At 42.2% G+C, this 19,254-nt stretch overlaps 2 protein-coding genes across 4 annotated transcripts in view; both read right to left on the reverse strand.

Moving 5' to 3' along the window:
- SLC25A24 (solute carrier family 25 member 24) overlaps positions 1 to 941 on the reverse strand; it is a 49,124-nt gene extending 48,183 nt beyond the window's left edge. Inside the window, exon 1 of the mRNA XM_058659752.1 lies at positions 654 to 941. Within this exon, the coding sequence (XP_058515735.1) occupies positions 654 to 836 (183 nt within the window). The 5' untranslated portion in view covers positions 837 to 941. The remainder of the gene's footprint in view (positions 1 to 653) is intronic.
- Positions 942 to 10,987: 10,046 nt separating this feature from the next.
- Positions 10,988 to 19,254, reverse strand: part of LOC101535193 (mitochondrial adenyl nucleotide antiporter SLC25A24) — a 42,315-nt gene continuing 34,048 nt past the window's right edge. The window contains exons 7-10 of one of the 3 annotated variants that reach the window (XM_058659762.1): positions 18,864 to 18,971; positions 15,099 to 15,266; positions 13,457 to 13,607; positions 10,988 to 11,196 (exon numbers count right to left, since the gene is read on the reverse strand). In XM_058659762.1, coding sequence (XP_058515745.1) covers positions 11,021 to 11,196; positions 13,457 to 13,607; positions 15,099 to 15,266; positions 18,864 to 18,971 — 603 coding nt within the window. In that variant the 3' untranslated portion in view covers positions 10,988 to 11,020. The remainder of the gene's footprint in view (positions 11,197 to 13,456; positions 13,608 to 15,098; positions 15,267 to 18,863; positions 18,972 to 19,254) is intronic. The other 2 variants (XM_058659768.1, XM_058659775.1) reach the window with 2 other exon arrangements.

A 19,254-nucleotide genomic window follows, 5' to 3' on the forward strand; every position in this document is an offset into this window, starting at 1 on the left:
TCAAAACGAATGTCAGATTGGATAATAAGGTCTAGCATGAACATTAGCATTGAAGACATAGCTAAGGAAGCTCAGCTCAAGGGACTCCTGAAGTTCATCCGATGACTCAGAGGAAAATGACTCAGAACTCGCTCAGCAACAAGTCAAGCCTGGGGGATCGACGGTGGCACTTGGAGCAAGCCTTAAACCGTGGAATGTCATCATTCCTCCTCCACAGCAAGCCGGGCAAACAGACCAGGGGGTTGTCAATAGGTCTGAGGCCATAACCTCTTGCCCGAGGCACAGAACCGCGGGGAAGCGCTGCAAAGTAGGAGCCTGCTTCCAGAACCCGTGTCCCACACGAGTCTGGAACTCCAAGGCGGGCGGAGGGGCTGAGGTGCGCTCGGAACAAGTGCTGGGGAGGGTTTACAAACTCCACAGGGCTCGTGGGCAAAGCGTTTCCAGTACTCGACGCCGTCCAATAAAGCACCAGGGACTCCGGTCCCAGGCAAGCGACCGCGCTCCTGGGTCCCCCAGTTTCCTAACCCATCTGCCCGCGGAAACCGCAGTTCCGCGTTCTCTGGGAACAAGCCCGGGGCCGCCGCCCTACTTGGTCCTGGCAGCGTCCCCAGAGTATCCGCGCCGCTCGCCGCCAGCGCTCGGGCAGCACCCACCTCCTCGGCGTCCTGGCCCAGGGGGATGCCCAGGCTCTTGAGCCCCTCCTGCAGCTCGCGGATGTCCACCACGCCGTCCCCATTGCGGTCGAGCGCCTGGAACAGGGTCTCGTAGCGCGTCGGCGGCTCCGCGCCCTGGCAGGCCGCGACAGGCAGCACGAAGCCCCGGAGCCAGCGCAGCATGGTTCCCGGGGCGGTGGGCGAGGAACGGCCCAGTGACGGAGGCAGCGGCGGCCGCGGGCTGCAGGGCGCGCCCAGGACCTGAGTAAGGCCTGGCTGGGAGGGGCCCGCGGCCGCTGGGCGTCGGGGCGGCACGGGGGCGAGGCTTGAGCTTGGCGCCGAGGGCTGCGCGCGGGAGGCGAGCGGCGCCTGGCCAGCCCAGCGTGCGGGGAGTGGCCGCCAGGCTGCTGCGCGGGGAGGAGCTCGCCCGGGGCCCGGTTCGGCCTGCCTGGAGCTGGCCGGAAGCGCGGGCTGGCGCCGCCGGGTGGCTCCCAGGAGGGGCGGTGCAACCCAGAACCTGGTTATGCAGTTCAGCGAGGTGCGGCTCTAGCAGGAAGCCCCTAGAAAGGCAAGAACTCTGGCTGATGGCTTTGTATTTTGCGGTGCGGGGTACGTGTATAAAAGCAACCCCACCCCGGGTCTGGAGCTTGGCTGACTGCCCAGTGAGTCCTACTCAGAGCTCTTTCTTGTGCCTCCGGACACCACGCATGTGGGCCCGTTTTGCACTGGCAGCATAGAGGAGTTGGCGAGGAACAGGGGGTGGGTGTAAGGAGGAAAGGAGCGGAGCTGCACCCTGGAATGGGATTGAGCGATAAAGAAGCCTAGCAGCTGAATCTGAATGCATCTGTGAGAGTAATTTAAAAACTGGGAAGGGGCCTTTGTGAGAACGGCCCTGCCTATCTGCGTGGGCGGTAGCTAAGAGGAGGTGCCTTGGTCAATGGCATAGTCAGCTCCGTAGAAACTTGGGGTGTCTCCTCAGCGGTTACATGGAGTTCTGGGCTCCCAAGTCCCCAGAGCGATGCAGCTACCAAGACTCAATAGAACAGAAAGAACCTTGGACTTCCAGAGAGCACACCTGCCTCCTACTCCTATGACTGGGTAAACATGAAGAGATGACATCGACAAGCGACAGCAAGAATCCACGTTTGATGTGTGAAAGTGCCAATCAGATGAGAAGTGGTGCGTCATCAGAGCGGCTCTGGGTTTAGCCCCAACTGCTTTACGGAAACTGATTGTACTGGTGTGGCAGGCAGGAGTAAACGTGCACCCGCCTCCCCTAGCCTCAATCCCCCCCCCACATTCTGAACTGCTCATTAAAAACGCCTTGTCCCAACCAAAGCCAGGAACTCTGACCAGGAATCTGCCTCTCTTTCTGCCCTGTTTTTCTTTTTGATGTCTAAGTACCTATTGAGTTTGGCATTTTAAAGACCCCCTGGTTAGTGAATCATCTGGAGACCAAACTGGCTATTTATATTACTTCTAGATTCTGGGCTTAAGAGTCATTGCCTGGCCCGGAGGGCGGGCGTGGCCTAGCAGCGAAAGTCCTCGCCTCGAACGCCCCGGGATCCCATATGGGAGCCGGTTCTAGTCCCGGCAGCTCCACTTTCCATCCAGCTCCCTGCTTGTGGCCTGGGAAAGCAGTCGAGGATGGCCCAAAGTTTTGGGACCCTGCACCCGCGTGGGAGACCCGGAAGAGGTTCCTGGTTCCCGGCTTCGGCGCAGCACCGGCCGTTGCACTCACTTGGGGAGTGAATCATCGGACGGAAGACCTTCCTCTCTGTCTCTCCTCCTCTCTGTATGTCTGACTTTGTAATGAAAATAAAGTAAATCTTAAAAAAAAAAAAAAGAATCATCGCCTTCAGGCCCGGCACCATAGCCTAGTGGCTAAATCCTTGCATGCTGGGATCCCACAAGGGTACCATTTTATATCCAAGCTGCTCCACTTCCTATCCAGCTCCCTGCTAGTGGAGAAAACTGGAGGGCATGTCTGGAACAGGTCAAAGCATCCACCCACGTGGGAGACCTGGGCTGGGCTAAGTAGCATCATCTGCCACCTGCCAGTGCGTATCAAAGCTGAGGGTGAAGGACATGCCTGGTTGAGCTAGGCCACAGTACCCTACTGTAAGTATCAGGACAGGAAGTGGGCCACAATCAGCTTGGGCCACAGCACTCGCCAGAACATGAGAGAACCAGATCCGGGGGCAGATCCTATAGGGGACTTGTTGCCCTGCCTCTGTGGGACTGGAACACCCACTAGTTTGCTGAAGAGCTGAGGGGTGATGACTGGCCAAGCCAGGTTGGACTCACCTGACAGGAACTTACCTGACACTTAAGGGAGCCAGGGCTGGGAGGAAACCAGGCTGGGCCAGGCTGCAGTGCCTACTGGCACATGCAAAGGTAGACCATGCTAAGCAGGGTCATGACACCACTAACGCACGCATAAGATCTGGGGCTGGGAGTAGGCCTGGTAGGAGAACTTACAGAACTCCCCTAATAGGCTACAGCTCCTGCTGAGAAGCAAAAAAGCCAGGGCTAGGGGCAGGCCAGGCCAACTAAGGCTGCGGCACTCATCAGCATTTGTGTGAGCCAGGTCTGCAAGCAAGCCAGGTTAGACCAGGCTGCAGCACCATTTGGCACACCCAGCTGGGCTAGACTGCAACACCCACCAGGAAGAGCTGAGACTGTGGGTAAGCCATGCCAGAATAGGCCAAAGCACTCACCAGTACATACAAGGTCTGGGTCTGATAGGAGAAATTTGGGGAATCCCTGCTAGGCTGTAGTTCCCAATGGTGAGTATGAGAACCAGAGTTGTGTGTGGACCAGGCTGCACAAGGCAACAGCACCCCTCTGCATGTGTGTGGGATGGGTCTAGGGACAGGCCAGATGGGGCTAGGCTTCAGCACCCACTGGTGTTCCAGAGAGCTAGAATGGGTGAAGCTAAGCCATAACAACTGCCAGGTCATATAACAGCCAGGTTTTGGGGTGGCCAAGGCTGGATTGGGCTGTCGCACCCACTAGTAAGAGCCAGAACTGGTTCAGACCATAATGAGTGCCAAAACTGGGGGCTGGCTATGTCAGGCTGGCCACAACACCTGCTGGCACTTGCCAGGTCTGAGACAGGGAGCAAGCCTGGTAAGGAAAACTGGGGAACTCCCCTGCTAGGCTAAAGCTCCCACTGGTGAATGCAAGAGCTGGGGCAGGGGGAAGACCAGGCTAGGTTGGGTTGCAGCAACTGTCAGCATACACGTGGAGCAGGTCTGGGGCAGGCTAGGTCTGGGCCAATCCACAGCACACACTGGCACAAGCAAGAGCCAGCTCACAGTGCAGGCCAGCCAGGGTTGGACTGCAACACCCATCAGTTCATATGAGGACTGGTGCTGGAAGTGAGCCAGGCTAGGCTAGGCTGCTGCACTTGTCAGTGAGAGCTGGGATGTGGGACAAGCTGGGCTGAACTGGGCAATAGCACCTGCTAGCAAATGCCAAGGTTCAGGGAGGGCCGTCTCAGACCAGGCTGTACCTAGCACTCACTGACACATGGAAGGCTCAGAGCTGGGTATAAGCCTGGGAAGGAAACCTGTGGGATACCCCTGCTGAGCCACTGCTTCCACTGGTGAGCATGAGAGCTGGTACTGGGGGCGGGGGGGGGGGGCAGGCCAATCCAAGCAGTATGGCAGCACCTATCAGCTGGCATTTGGGTTGGGTCTACAGCCTGACCAGGCTACTGCACCTGCTGATATGAGAGCCAGAATGTGTGCAGGCCAGCTGGACTAGGCTGCAGCACCAGCTGACAAGTGCCAGGATTGGATGCCAGTCATGTCAGGTTGGACTACATTACCCCATGGCAAGCTCAAGATCTGGGATTGGGAGTGAACCTGGCAGGGAAACTGTGGGTACTCCTGTGCTGGGCTGCAATTCCCACAGGTGAGCATGAAAGCCAGGGCTGAGGGTAGGCCAGGCTGGACAAAGCAGCAATACTATGGCATATGTATGGGCTGGGTATGGGGGCAGGGTGGAATAAGGTTGCCACAGCACCCATAGATGTGCATGAGAGCCAAATGGGATATGGGAAAGATTGGGCTCAGCTGCAGCATATACTGGCATATGCAGAAACTGGGGCTGGGAACACATCTGGTTGGGGCTATTGGGGTTTACCCCAACTAGACTGTGCCACTGCTTGATGTGCATGAATATCAGACTTGTGGCAGACTGGGTTGGGCTAAGCCACAGCACCCATAAGTTCACATGAGAGATGGGGCTAGGGGCAGAACTGACCAGGTGGCTACACCACTGGTATGTGCGTTGGCTGGTACAGGTAACAGACCAAGCCTGATGCTATACTGGCTGCACATGCAAGAGTCAAGTTTGAGGTCACCCCAGTTGACGTGTCTTGGAAGATGCTTCAACTGGATCACAGGACTTAAATCCCAGCCACAGGGAAAATCACAAGATATGTGATCCAGCCTTGGAGTGCATGTATCAGGAATGGGCCTCCTCAGTTGCTGATGCCTGTTTGGTGGAGAGCATGACCACTGCACATGGGGGACATGGCAGTCAGTTCTTCCTGGCCAACAGGGAGGCATCGACTGCCTCATCAGAGGATGGAAAGCAGAATAGATTGGACAATTCTCCTGGTCAAGTTTTGCAGCAAGTGTCTAGGTCTGTGAATACACACTGAGGTGGACCCGATCAGCCAATAGATCTTGGAAAGACTTTCTCAAATTTGGTGCAACAAAGCTGACAATGTTGTAGCACTATCAAAGCCATGCAAGAATACTCTTAGAACACTCTTCCCCACATCAGGGTCTCTAAGGCCTCATGAAATGACCATCTCCCATCCCCTGGTGCTGAAGTAGTTTGACAGCAAGAAGCTGTCCCCTCAATGTCCCCTGCCCACAACAGATCAGGAGAATAAAAAGGAAAAAACTGAAACATTGGTCCCACCCACCTACCTCCATACCTTGAACCTATATGGGCCTATATGGGGCCCAGTGTCATAGCCTAGTGGCTAAATCCTCCCCTAGCATGTGCTGGGATCTCACATGGGCGCCGGTTTGTATCCTGGCTGCTCCACTTCACATCCAACTCCCTGGCTGTGGCCTGGGAAGGCAATAGAGGATGACCCAGGGCTTTATGACTGCACCTGTGTAGGAGACCCAGAGGAGGCTCCTGACCCCTGGCTTCTAGTGGACTTAGCTCCAGCTGTTGCAGCCACTTGGGGAGTGAACCAGGAGATAAAAGATCTGTGTTTCCTTCTTTTTGTAAACCTGACTTTCCAATAATAAATAAATAATAGAAATAAAAAGTGGATGAATATATTTCAATTTTTCCATACCATAATAAAGTTATCTTTTAATTCCATTTTCCAGGTTAAGTTAGAATGTTTCCTGTAGTGTTGTACTGGAATTAGTGATATTGGCATCAGTTTAGTGTTGTGTTTTTAGGTTGTAGAAGTAAAAAGGTGTGTGTGTGTGTGTGTGTGTCCACATATGTTTTCAAGTTCTGTCCACTGACAGGTTCTAGAAGAAGTAATATCAGCAACAAGCACTACAGTATCGGAGCCTTTCTTTCTAAACACCATTCTCAGGGCAGGTCAGAGCAGTTAGACACCCACATCTAATACTGAAGTGTCTCAGTTTGAGTCCCAACTCAGCTTATGATTTAGCTCTCTGATAGCGTGCACTCTGGGAGGCAGGAAATGGTGGCTCAAGATGCGCGGGCCCCTGCTACTCATGTGAGGGATATGAAATGGGATCCTGACTTCAGCCTGGTCCAGCCCCAGCTGTTGGGGCATTTAGGAAGTGAAACAGCAAGCAGATGGAAAATCTCTCTTTTTCTCCCTGCCCTCTCCTCACTCTGTGTGTCTGTTTGTCTATCTGCCTTTCAAAAAAAAAAAAAAACTATGTGTGTTTAAGTTCTTTTATTAACTATGTGAAATACCAGCCCACAAAGGGGAGCTAGGGCAAGGGCAGGGAAGCTAAGAGATGAGCATTGTTTACATTGCTTCACCAGAACATGAGTACTCAAAGAATAGAGTGTCAAAGGGACCCGTAGTCAGCTTGAAGGCGTTGGCACTGGCCCAATCCAGGGCAATGTGGGCACCAAAACGTATGGTGTCAGTGGACTATATCCTATTTAAATCAAACAGGAACCCATCAGTGCACATGATGTGCATAGAAGTAGAATGAGAAACTTCAGTGCAGTAGAATGCCAGTTAATAAATATTGATGGAATTAGAATATTCTCATTACAGGAGCTATAATTTATTCAAGCAAAAAAAATCCATATTCAAGTGGCTAGAAGTTAGATCAGAAATGTTAAACTTGCCTTGTTTCAAACTGCCTTTTCACAAACATTACACATTACAGATGCGAAAAGAAGAGTTTTACAATGGGAGAAACCTAGCAAATTCCATGTTCCAACTTAGAATCACCAGTGATGGCACAGATGATGATCATGTGGCTCTTGATGGGGTGCAGGGAGAACATAGTATCACTTCTGTGACTGACCCAACCAAAACCACACCTGCAATATAGTCAAGAAGATATTCTAGAAAATAATCTATATCCTCCAAATATGGGAAAGCAGTGAAGGTCAAGGAATGACTGAGGGACTGTTTTGGGTTGAAGGAAACTAAAGAAATAGAAGCACATGCTATTTGGGATGCTATTGGGGCACTGATGAAACATAACAGATTCTCTGGATAAGGACATTTGGGCATCTTTAAAATTGCACTTGCGGTTTCTTTGTAATTTGCTTTTTTAAAGTGAATAAAGTCTAACACCTTTAAAAAGTGCTTCTTAGCTGTGACGCTCCTCATGTTTGCCTGTGATACATTTTCCTTTGCAATGGCAGATTGGATAAAACCAGTTCTGTGTGAGCAAAGTCAAAACAAAACAAACCTCACAACACATTTTATGAGACCAGGAATGTGGTTGGTATTGTAAGGGAAATGAAGCAACACTGGACAAACAGACACCCATCCTGTTGTGAAAAGTGATGGCCAGGAAACCAGTCAGCCCGTGGTTTGATGCCCTGCCTCTCTCCACTCAGTTTTTCCTTCAGTGTTGCTAGAGTAGGGGAGAGGAGGTTGGTGTTGGGCTTATGTGTAGAGGCTGTGAAGGGGAGTGCAGTAGGGTTGATCCACATTCATGAAGAGCACTGGAGGAGTGAAGACAGCTCCCTGAGGGCAGAACTCCCACTCAGCCCTAACCTGAGAGCACCACAGGGTGGGGTGAAGCTGGCATCAGTTTCAGAAACACCCCTGCATAATGCCCCCGTTCTGCTTGGTTTGCTGCTAGGTTGTAAAAAGAGAAGGTAAATTAAAGATACACCAAAATCCCCCAATACTTAATTTTCTTCCTATTTCTATAGGAAATTAATTTCCTTACAAGCACTGAGAGATCAACAAGATACAACATTTCCAAAACACACTGAGTGGAATTGATGTAGCTTCTTAGGTACCTACAGAAGATACAAAGTAATTAAAACAGTTCATGGGAAAATGGAATTCAAAGATAAACTTATTTTTCTGCAAAAGATATATTTTCAAGAAGTTTTTGTGTACCTCTCATCTTCATGCATTTCCAAGTTTTTTGGACCAAAACAAATTTATCTTTATTCCATTTTCCAAGAGCTTTTTGAAGTAACTTTGTATTTTACTGAAAAGGTCTCTGATCATTTCATACTTGGTTTGAGAACACTCAATGTTTGTTAGGTGCTACATGGGTATAAACTTCATTCATAGGAAGATGGTGTTTAAACCTTGATTTTTTTGCCCCTTGTGAACAGATGTATTCGGTTTTCTTTGACATTCAGGTCTTGTCCTGTGTATTCACCTGCTTTCTAACAAGAGATTGGCTTCAAAGCAGAAAAGGCCAAAGGGCAGCTGGAGCATGGTCAGGAATGCCTAAGCCAGGAACAATGATGGGAGTGACCGCTGGGCAGAGGAAAAAGTAAAATCCAAGCTAGAATTTCATCACAATACAGGACAACAATAGCTGTTTGGTTTTTTTTTTTTTTTTAAAGAACAAACCAGAAGAAAGCATAGCTCTTAGGAGAGATTATTATTCATGTTCTTTGCTTGAAAAGCTGAGGAAATTGATAACACGTTGGTAAGAAATTGGATAGGATAATTCAAAAGGAAAAGAAGGTAGAGTTACTTTGTTTCTTTTATACAAACCTCTCCCATTCATAAGTTACAAAGATGAAGTATAATTAGAAATAAACATGCTGGATATTGAAAGCATCACATGATCATCACAGCAGCAGCAGCATCAAAATCTAAGACGAACAGAATTACAATTGATACAAAAATGAAAAGGGTTACTGCAGGAAGTTTGGTGAAAAACTTTAATGTGCTCTAAGGTGTAAAGCAGGTGTGAACTGATCTGTCTTCCCACCTGCTTCCTTAACTCAATTACCAAAGATGTATTGAGTGCCTGTTCAGTACCGTGCACTGATCTGTCTCTACAGCAGGCAGTAGTGACGACAGCCACCAAATTTCCAGCTTCATGGAGCTCATAGCCTAGCCCAGGGAGGCAGAAAATAACTGTATCCTACCTAAGCAGTTGTACGGCTGTATCACATAAATAACAGTGAAAACAGGAATCTATAAAACTATAAAGACTGCTCCCCTAAGATGCGTTTTGACAGTTGCACTAAGCAGAGAAAAATTTTCAGATGCATATTTCTTCAAGTATTTATCACCCTTTTGAACAGGACAATTTTGCTCGCTTGCTTCACACATATTTGTTACCTGTACTCTGAACAGAGTATCTTTTCAGATTGATTTGCTTGTATCTTTGTAGTATCTTCAAATTCATGATCATCTGCATCACTGCAACCATGTGGATGTATTTGGATATTCATCACAAGTTTGAAACTGAGAGCAGTATGACTTGTTGCTGCTGAAGTAATAGGAAGATGACCACAGTGAAAAGTTGCTAGTAGCACAACAGAGGGCGCCATAACATAAAGATGAAGGTTTGTAAAAGCTGGGACTGCAGTACCAGCAAAAAGGAGTAAGAAGGAAGAAAGTTAAGTAAGCACATTTTCATATTTTGAGTTTGTTTGCTTGCTTGCTTGTTTTTTTGCTTTTGTTTTTAAGCACCAGTTTGGTTACAGGTCCTTAAAATACACTACCAAAAATGTGGAACTAAAGTGTTATGATTTAAAATTTTGATGTAGCACAATGTTGGTTTTTTCTTTCTTTTTTTTTTTTAATCTTCTGTCCATATTCATTCACTGTGCACCCATATGTAACTAAAATAAGTCATGGAAGGGCAATATATTTAGCATTAAATTTAGGTGTTTTTTTAATGATTTATTTATTCTTCCATCTATTGATTCAATGCTGAAATGGCAGCAACAGCCAGAACTAGGCTGGTCTGGACCTGGCAGCCTGATCTCCCATGTGGGAGATCATATGGACTTGCACTCAAATGGGATACCAGCGCCACTGGTGGAGGACTGGTCTGATATGTTACCATGCCAACCCCACTTAGTACTATTGAATTGTATACCAAAAAATAGGTAAAGATAGTACTTACGGATTTTACCACAACTTTAAAAAAATGTAACTACCTTTTTAAGCATAAAATTACTTCAGGATTTAGCTAGATGACTGAGTCACTGAAAAATCATTCATAGGGATCATGAAAACATTGTGACTCAGTATGAACATTTGATTTCATTATTAATGGGAGGATGCTGATGTGATAGTTTTTGAAGATAAAAGAAATTTTATTCAATGTGGATTCATTCTCAATGCCAATTTCCTTATACAAGCTGAACATTTTAGTAAATGAAATGAATCAACAGTGTTTATATTTACTATTCAGGGAATCCAGGGAAGTAACAAATATGTCATCAATATTCCGTCCACGATATCATAGAAGGAATAATGAAAGCAACTTTTCATTTTTCACTTTTCATTTTTCTTGAAGAAGAAAACAGATCCAGTCATTTACTTTGACATCAGTTTTAAATGCACTGATTTTGTTTTTGGTGTATCAAACATTTGAAAATTCATTTGAAAAAGTGTTTTTAATTTCAAAAGACTAAGATTAAAATCTTGTAACTGGCCAAGTGTTCTGGAATGTTACCCTTCAGAATTTTTAAATCCATTCAAAAAGAAATTTCAAGTTGGAATCCACATTTTCAAGTGCTAAATATAAATAGAATTCTGTGGATATTAAGATTTTAATTATTAAGGAATTTCATCAAAATTATTATCTTATAGCTGATAAAGAAAAATATTTTAACAATTATTTGATACATATTTTCTTTTAGGAAAAGATAAGATCTCTATAATCCAGGAATTATCCATTCGATGATTATGTCAATGATAACAATTTGATACTTGACTTCTATTTTAGTCCAAAATATGGCATCACTTCCTCATAAACTACACAGCTGATGATTACTGCAGGAAGCACCTTTATGATATTAGGGGTAATTCCTCTAAAAAATCCCCATTTCCCTTCTTTGTTATATATCTCTTGACTGAGTTGAATCATTGGTGTTGCTTCCTTTTCTGCTAGGACTGTAAATTAAAAAAAACAATGTAAATCAATATTTAATCTTTATATATTAATATTACTCAAAGATAAATAAGAAATTATGCAGATTAAAATTACTTCAAAGCATACACTCTCCTCTTTATAATCCTGTGCTAGCCAACATGGAGTACCTAGACATATATGACATCTAAGTTTAAATCAATTAAAATTAAATAAAACCATTAATTCAGTCCCCAGCCTACACTAACAAAATTTCAAATGCCTGGCAACTACATGTGACTGGTGGTTTCCATACTGGCTAACACAGATACAAAATATTTCCATCATAGAAGAAAGTTCTAGTGAAAAATGATCAAAACCTCTTCATGAAAGACCGAAAAAGGAACATTTGGAAGTGGGGCATAACACAGATAGTTTAATAGAGAGAAAATGGGTGATGAGATGAATAGATCTTCCAGTCAGATTGCACAAATGGTCCTGGGAAAATTGTATCCACCCAAGCAGAAGTATGACATAAGATCCCCCTACCTTATACAAAAATATTAAAATAGATCAAAAATCAAAATATACAACTTGATAATCAAATTACCAAAGGAATACATCAGCAGAAAATCTGCAAGCTCTTTGCATATGCAAAGACTTCTTGGGGAAAAAAACCAAGACAGAAGTATAGACAAATATAAGCAAAAATAAGTTAATGGGAGCACATCAAGCTAAGAATCTTCTGTACTGCAAAACAAAAAATTCAACATAAAGAAGAGACAACTAAATGGTAGAAAATATTTACAAACCATGGCATTGATATAGTATTGAAGTCCAGGATCTATAAAGAAACCAAGAAACTCAACAACAACAAAATAAACAATCCAGTTAAGAAAGAGGCAAAGGACATGAACAGGCATTTTTTAAAGGGTGAAAATCAAATGGCCAACAGCTACATGAAATAATGCTCAAGATCAATACCTACCAGGAAAATGTAAATAATAACCACAATGAGGCTTTGTTTCACCCCAGGTAGAATGGCTATCACGAAACAACAACAGCAACAACTCTCTGGCAAGGATATGGGGAGAAAAGCAGCTTGGAATACTATTATTACCATTATGGAAGACATAGGGAGATTCCTGGGAAATCTGACCATTGCACTCCCAGCAATTTACTCAAACAAAATAAAATCAGCAAATGAGCGAATTACTTTTACACCCATGTTGGCTGCAGCTCAATTCACAATAGCTGAGACATGGAATCAACCCAGATGTCCATCAACCAATGATTGGAAAAAAAATGGGATATATTTACACAATGGACTACTACTCAGTCATAAAAAGAATGAAATTCTGTCTCCTGCAATAAAATGGAAGCAATTGTAAATTATGCTTAGTGAAATAAAGCAGTCTCAAAAAGACAAATATCACGTCTTTTCTGATATGTTAATATAGGACACAAAAAAATATATAGGAATGAAACATACATCTTGTAATTTGATTCTTGTCTTTAGTGCTTATTTATATTTCTGTGGAACTGTCATCTCCTGCTTTTTACTTGTTAGTGGGTGAATTGGGCCTGTGATTATAGGGGGGATTATGACTTTGCAAAAATTAAGAAATAAAAAGAAAAGTGAAGAACGGGGGTTGAGGAGAATAAAAAGGGAAGTATGATTATCACCTCAGAAATTTTAGGAAATCTGTCCTCTTTATGTTAGCAGAGTTAAAAAAAAATTCAAAAATCTAACCAAACAGAATCAGAAAGCATACCACATGATCCCTTAAATAAGGCATCCAAGGACATAACAGTAGGGTTTATGTAGGAAATTTTTCCTTCTTGAAAAAAAAAAAGAATGTATTTTCTTAAAATGTAAATTCCCAATATTTGACTGTGAAAGGAAGAAACAGACACCCTTCCTCAAGCAAACTGGAATTTAAAATGAATTCAATGCCACAAATATGTTAATTTCCTGATACAAAACATGACATGATAGCAGAACTATGGAGGCATTACATGCTCAAGTGGGGACTACGGATCACTCTGAAGACCTCCACTGTTCTTTGCAGTACCTCCTAATTGCAAACTTCTCAGAGGGATCCCACATAACTGAAAGAAATGAGAAATTTATAAAATAAATCTATAAAAAGTTCAATTTAATAACATACTAGATTCAAAATCCATGCCTTAATCAAAGAGCTTTTCCTGCATAATTCTACATTTTTTGTTCACAGAATCTTTAATTTTTACAAATGACTTTTTAGTTCTTTCTGCCTCATTGAATCAATGACAACAACTCACCATCAGCCTGCATGCGAGTTCTAACAAGGTGCAGAGGGAAGCTGCCTAATTGACCACACATGTGAGACAGTGTACTGCATCCCATCAAAATCGTTATCCCGGGGTTTATGGAGTCTTCTGCATAACGCTCTAGCCAATAATTCTTCAAAAGCTAGCAGAGAATAGAATAATAAATATTCTTCAGCTGCCATATAATTCTAAATACAAGAGCTCTTTAGTACTAAAGGGCTATCCTCTCCCATTTCAGGGATGGTATGCAAATGTTTTCAAATAAACATACTTATTCAACCTCAGTTTGAGTTTTATGTTTGCATCTCTCTGTGTGCATTGTTTATTTGTTTTTGGTTGAGATGATATTCAAACACCCAAGCAAAGCCTTGCAGAAGCTCACAAAGATTAATAGAATATTGTTAAGAGGACAACTGCAAAATCCACTCTTGGTGAAGGAAATCACTTTTCTTTCTTTCTTTTTTTAAAGACTCATCTTTCCAAATTTGTCTTTTTTTTTTTTTTAAATAAAAGTAGCTGGAAGAAATTATTCAGAAATGTTTAAATGCCATTAAGTGCTTCAAAACACTTCATTTATTAAAGGACATCAACTTTATAATTATGTATTACGACAATGATCAGAATGCATAGATTTACTATTATAATCATCTAATGATTAAAAAAAGAAATGGCTTGTGGTATTCTGGTGTGAAATAAAAAAATACTGAACTATTAAAGAATGGAGAGAGCCCAACATAAATAGCAGTGAAAATTTATTTTAGTAAGATCACATAAGTAAGAATATAAAACGTAACACATGGTATAAAATTCAGTATCTTAAACACCTACAGAAACATAATTATACTTTTTAAAGTGCTAAGTTAAATTAGCCAACTTTGGCACAACTGAGGTAGTACTTGCCAAAAATATTGTTGGGTTTGTGCCTTTTGAGAACTGCCCTTCCTGGACTGAGAATTATTTAAGTTTTCTACTCACACATTCTCACCTGACTCTTAATGGGAAATATTAAGATGATTTCCATGAAATCTAAATGTTCATAAAGGTGGAATGATGGGCTTAAAGGGGAGTGCTCCAGAATTTGCCTGGTCAGTTCTACCTGGTCATGGTGTCTGTCCTATCTCCTTGCTGCCACTCCTGTCCAACTCCCAATTACTTCTCTCCTTGGCTCTTCTTTTCACAACAGTGCAATAATACCTCACCTGTACATCAGAGTGCACCAGGGAGCTAAAACTCTGATACCCAAGCATCTCTTTGAGGTTATTAAATCAAAATATCTCATTATGTATATGTTGAAACTTTTTAAAAAGATAAACATGTAGGTCATTCTGATATTATCCATAGTTGAAAACCACTATTTTATCAAAATTTAGGTCTCTTAGTCATTATTACCAAGATCTAATTCACAATAAGAATAAATTAGTATTAGAATATATATATAACATTATAGAAATACATTATATAATATGTATATTAGAAAAAATGTATATATAATGGAAAATCCAAACCAACTAAGTCGAATTCTCAATCAAAAGCTATTTCATTAAAAAGTAATTTAGAACCATATTCTTAGAATAAAAATTGTTGGGCTATATTTTCTAATCTAATACATTATGTCAAATTATAAGAAACTCACCTCATAAACAGCAAGATCTAATCCTGCATAAGGTAAAATGCCCAGTAAATTAGGAATGTAACCCTGAAAAAGTGTTCTGAATCCTCCTTGTTTCAGAAGCTTCTTGGCACAATCAATAATCCCTGAATACTCTCCCGTAGTAGCCACCGCTAGTCTGGTCTTTAGTACCTAAATGTGGAATAATACAATAAGGATAAATTGCTCAGGTCTATCCAACTCCTTTAGCCATCCAGTGAGCTATAATACATTACAATGTTTGTAAACTGTCATAGAAATAAAAAAGAAAGAAAGCATAAACATCATTACAACTTTACAATAATTATTTTTTAGAGGTTTATTTATTTGGAAGTCCATTGCAGTGAGAGGGAGAGAAAGAGCTCTCTGTTCGCTGGTTTGCTTCCCAAGTGGCCACAACAGCCATGACTGAGATAAGTCAATGCCAGGAGCCAGGAGCTTCACCCAGAACTCATATGGGTCACATAGTTGGGCCATCTGCTGTTTTTCTCAGACCATTAACAGGGACCTGGGTGGCAAGTGGAACCACCAAGACATGCCTTAGTGCCTATATAGGATGCCAGCAGAGGTAGTAGCTTTACCTGATATGCCACAAGACTGGCCCCCAATAGTGATTCTCAATTAAGAACAAATGATGTAATATAAAGGTATTTTAAACTAATCAAAAGAAAATTAAAATTGGTTGCTCTGTCTTTGACTGATATATCCTGATATACCCACTCCACTTCTACTGGCATTTTTTTGTTTGCTGTTTGAAAAGCATAGATTCTGGGTGAGAGATTTGCAATCATGGAATAGGCTAGGGACGCCTGGAAGTCAAAGTCTCCTTCAGTGGGTGGCAGGAATCCAATGACTTCAGCCATCAACTCTACCTCCCAGAGTCTCTAACAGCAAGAAACTGGAATTGTGGGCCAGAGCCCAGCAAAAAACCAAATCTGTAATATGGGAGTGACTGTTTTAATACACATCTAAGTGTTAGGCCAAACATCCACTCCCTCAAACACTCTTAATGTGCTTTAAGATAGCATTGTCCTAATACTTTTCCTTTATGATAGTATATTACTTTAAAATAAAACAAATTTAGCTAAAACTTAAGTTTAAAATGATGGTCATTTTAGTGAAGAGCCAATATTTTTAAAAACTTCTTAAAATGCACATTCTGCCCCACTGTGTATTCATTGATTGTTACAAATCTGCTAATAGGAGGTGGTGATAGGGGGAATGAGATGAGCAGAATCATTACGCAGCTTTTTTGTGTAAATTTTAAATTACCATGAAATAAGATGCTAAAACATTTGCATGCATACTTTGGGAAATGAAAAAGATCATTCAGATGTCAACCTCTCCAAGACACAGACGCAGAAACTAGATGCAGCTTCACCCTCTTCCTTTCCCCATTCCCTGCTTTTCAAGTTGTCATTTCTTTTTTTTTTTAATTATTCTTTTCCATAGCAGTTTCACAGTTCACTCCTCTTCCATTTTCTCCCTTCCCACCATTATGATCCCTTCGTATACGTTACAAACTTAATTTTCTGATATTTAAGTGCAGCATGACATGGTACGTATAGGAAAGGGTAAAAAGCCAAATATTATAGTGTAGAGGTATATTCCTCTGATATCGCAAGGATTTCAATGTTTTGTTTTTATTTTCATTTCTTCAGTTTATTTTCTCATATTAAATTCTTTACTGACTTGCAGATCATGCAATAGCATCATTTGCTTCAAGAAGGTTCTTGGTTTTCTTTTTCATTTTTTTTCAGTGACACATTGGTCATTCAGTAGCGTATGTTTAACAGTTTCATTGGGAGTCCATCTTTGATCTGGAAGTAGAGATGCAATCTGCATTGTGTCTTCACATCTGGATATGATAGTCTCTGTCACAGAACTACTGCACATCTCCTTAAATGAAAATCCACTCCAAAAAAATCAGCAACAGGAAGAAAAATTAAAATCTACAACACCATGAAGTTAAATAACATGCTACTGAGATGTAATTACCACTGATCATTTTTGGTGAGATATGTCTCCTATAAGCAAAAGATAAATGGGTTTTGTTTTTTGATCCAGTCCACTAATCTATGACATTTGATGGATGAGTTTAAGTCATTTACATTCAGGGATAATATGGATATGTGGGAATTTGGTCCTGTCATTTTAGCAATGGGTTGTTCATTGTTTTAATCTTCTGCTGTAATTTTATTGAAATATTCTCCACATTTGCCTTTGGTTTTAGTAGGTACTAATCCTTTTCTCTATCAAGAAAACAACTTTGTCTTTTGGAGGGCAGATCTGGAAGAGGCATATTCCTTGAGCTTTTCTTTACTGTGGAAGAATTTTATTTCATTTTTAAAGACAAAGGAAAGCTTTGCTGTGTACGTTATTCCAGGCTGACAATTTTTTTTCCTTTAAAATCTGGAATATGTCTCTTCATTCTCTTCTGGCCTGTAGAGTTTCCTCTGATAGGTCAGCTGAGAGTCTGATTGTGGCTCCTGTAAAAGTTATTTGATTTTTTTCACATGCACATTTAAGGATATTTTCCTTAGGTTCAACTGAAGAGAGCTTGATTATCATGTGCCGTGGTGAAGATCAATTTTGGTCAATCCTATTGGGAGTTCTGTGCCTGTCCTATATTCTGTTTCCAAATTGTTTTTTCATATTAGGGAAGTTTTTATTTATTATTTCATTGAATAAAGCCCAGCTCTTCTTTCTGTGCCTTCTGGAAGTCCCATAACTCTTTATATTTGGCCTTATACTAGTGTCTTAATTCATGAATACCTTTTTAGCTTGACCCAGCTCTTTTTTCAGCTTTTTGATTGTTCCCCCATTGTCACAAGGAATATCCTCCAATTCTACGATTCTTTCTTCTGCCTCATTCATTCTATTATTAAGACTTTCCACTGAATTTTTAATTTTCTTAATTGTATCATTCCTTCATTCCCAATAATTCTGCTTGATTTTGTTTCAGTACTGCTATTTCCTATGTGACTTATTCCTTAAATTCCTTGGACTCCTGTATATGCTTCTCGCTATTGATAAAAAGCTTTATAACAAATTTTAAAGTTCTTTATTCCCCCATTTCCTCAATGTATTCCTCAGTTAACTCTGAGGTTGGCAAAGACTTTTGCTCCTTTGCAGGGGAGTCTTCAGTAATACTCACTGGGGCTCTGTCTAGTCTTTTGCTCTTGGTCATTTCACTTGTGGTTAGCAGATTCATCTCCATAGGGCAGGTTTCTAAGCTTTGTCACCCACAAGTCTATAGTTTGATTTTACTGATTGTGGTTGGTACTCAGTTCTTCCTTTGTAGTCACTTGTGTCACTCCCTCCTGTGAGTCTCAGGCCTGGGCTCACGTGTCAGGCTTCCACCACGGTCTCCATAGCCCCAGCTCCTGGCTCATCACTCTCCACCTCCTGTGATCCCCTGCTGTGGCTGAACCATTGTCTGTACAACCTTTCTCCACTTCTGGTTCAAGCAGTTCCCAGGACTAGAGAGACAGTAGGTGTCCTAAATAGAGTGCTGCTGGTGCTGATCTTGTTGGAACCTGCTGGCCATTAGGTGTGAGGGCCACCTGGACCTATTTTGGATGGCACCCGTAAAATGCCAGTCAGTATTATTTTCCCTGTGGGACCAGTGCAATGTATTATGCTGGAAGTAAGTTTATTATATAAAATATTGATCTGGAATTCATTCATAAGAAGTTGTAGTTTTCATCTAAAGCATGGCTTTAATTAAAATGCTATAATAATGCATACCTCCAAGGGATAAATACAGGTCTGAGCAGTCGCACCAGCCAATGAACCAGATATGAATCTGCGAAGAACTCCTACATGAGCGTCATCAAAACTAAGCCATTTTTTATACTGTATGAATGAAAGTGTTGGAATGTATATTACTGAAGTGAAATAAAGTTTCCAAGTCTATAGCATTAATTAGTGGAATAAAATCGTATTTAAAAATTACACCATATGCCTAATAAGCACACAACCTTACAGAATACCTAACGTTAACTTTTATGGAATTGTCCAATGCTTAAAAATCCTCTAATGAGTCTTCCTTTACCTTTTCCTGCAGAACAACTTAACAGTAATTCTAAGTCACTTAAGCAAATTCTTGAACATTTTATTTCATAAGGGGTATGCAAAT

Source organism: Ochotona princeps, chromosome 2, assembly GCF_030435755.1.
Source record: "Ochotona princeps isolate mOchPri1 chromosome 2, mOchPri1.hap1, whole genome shotgun sequence".
Classification (NCBI taxonomy): Eukaryota; Metazoa; Chordata; class Mammalia; order Lagomorpha; family Ochotonidae; genus Ochotona; species Ochotona princeps.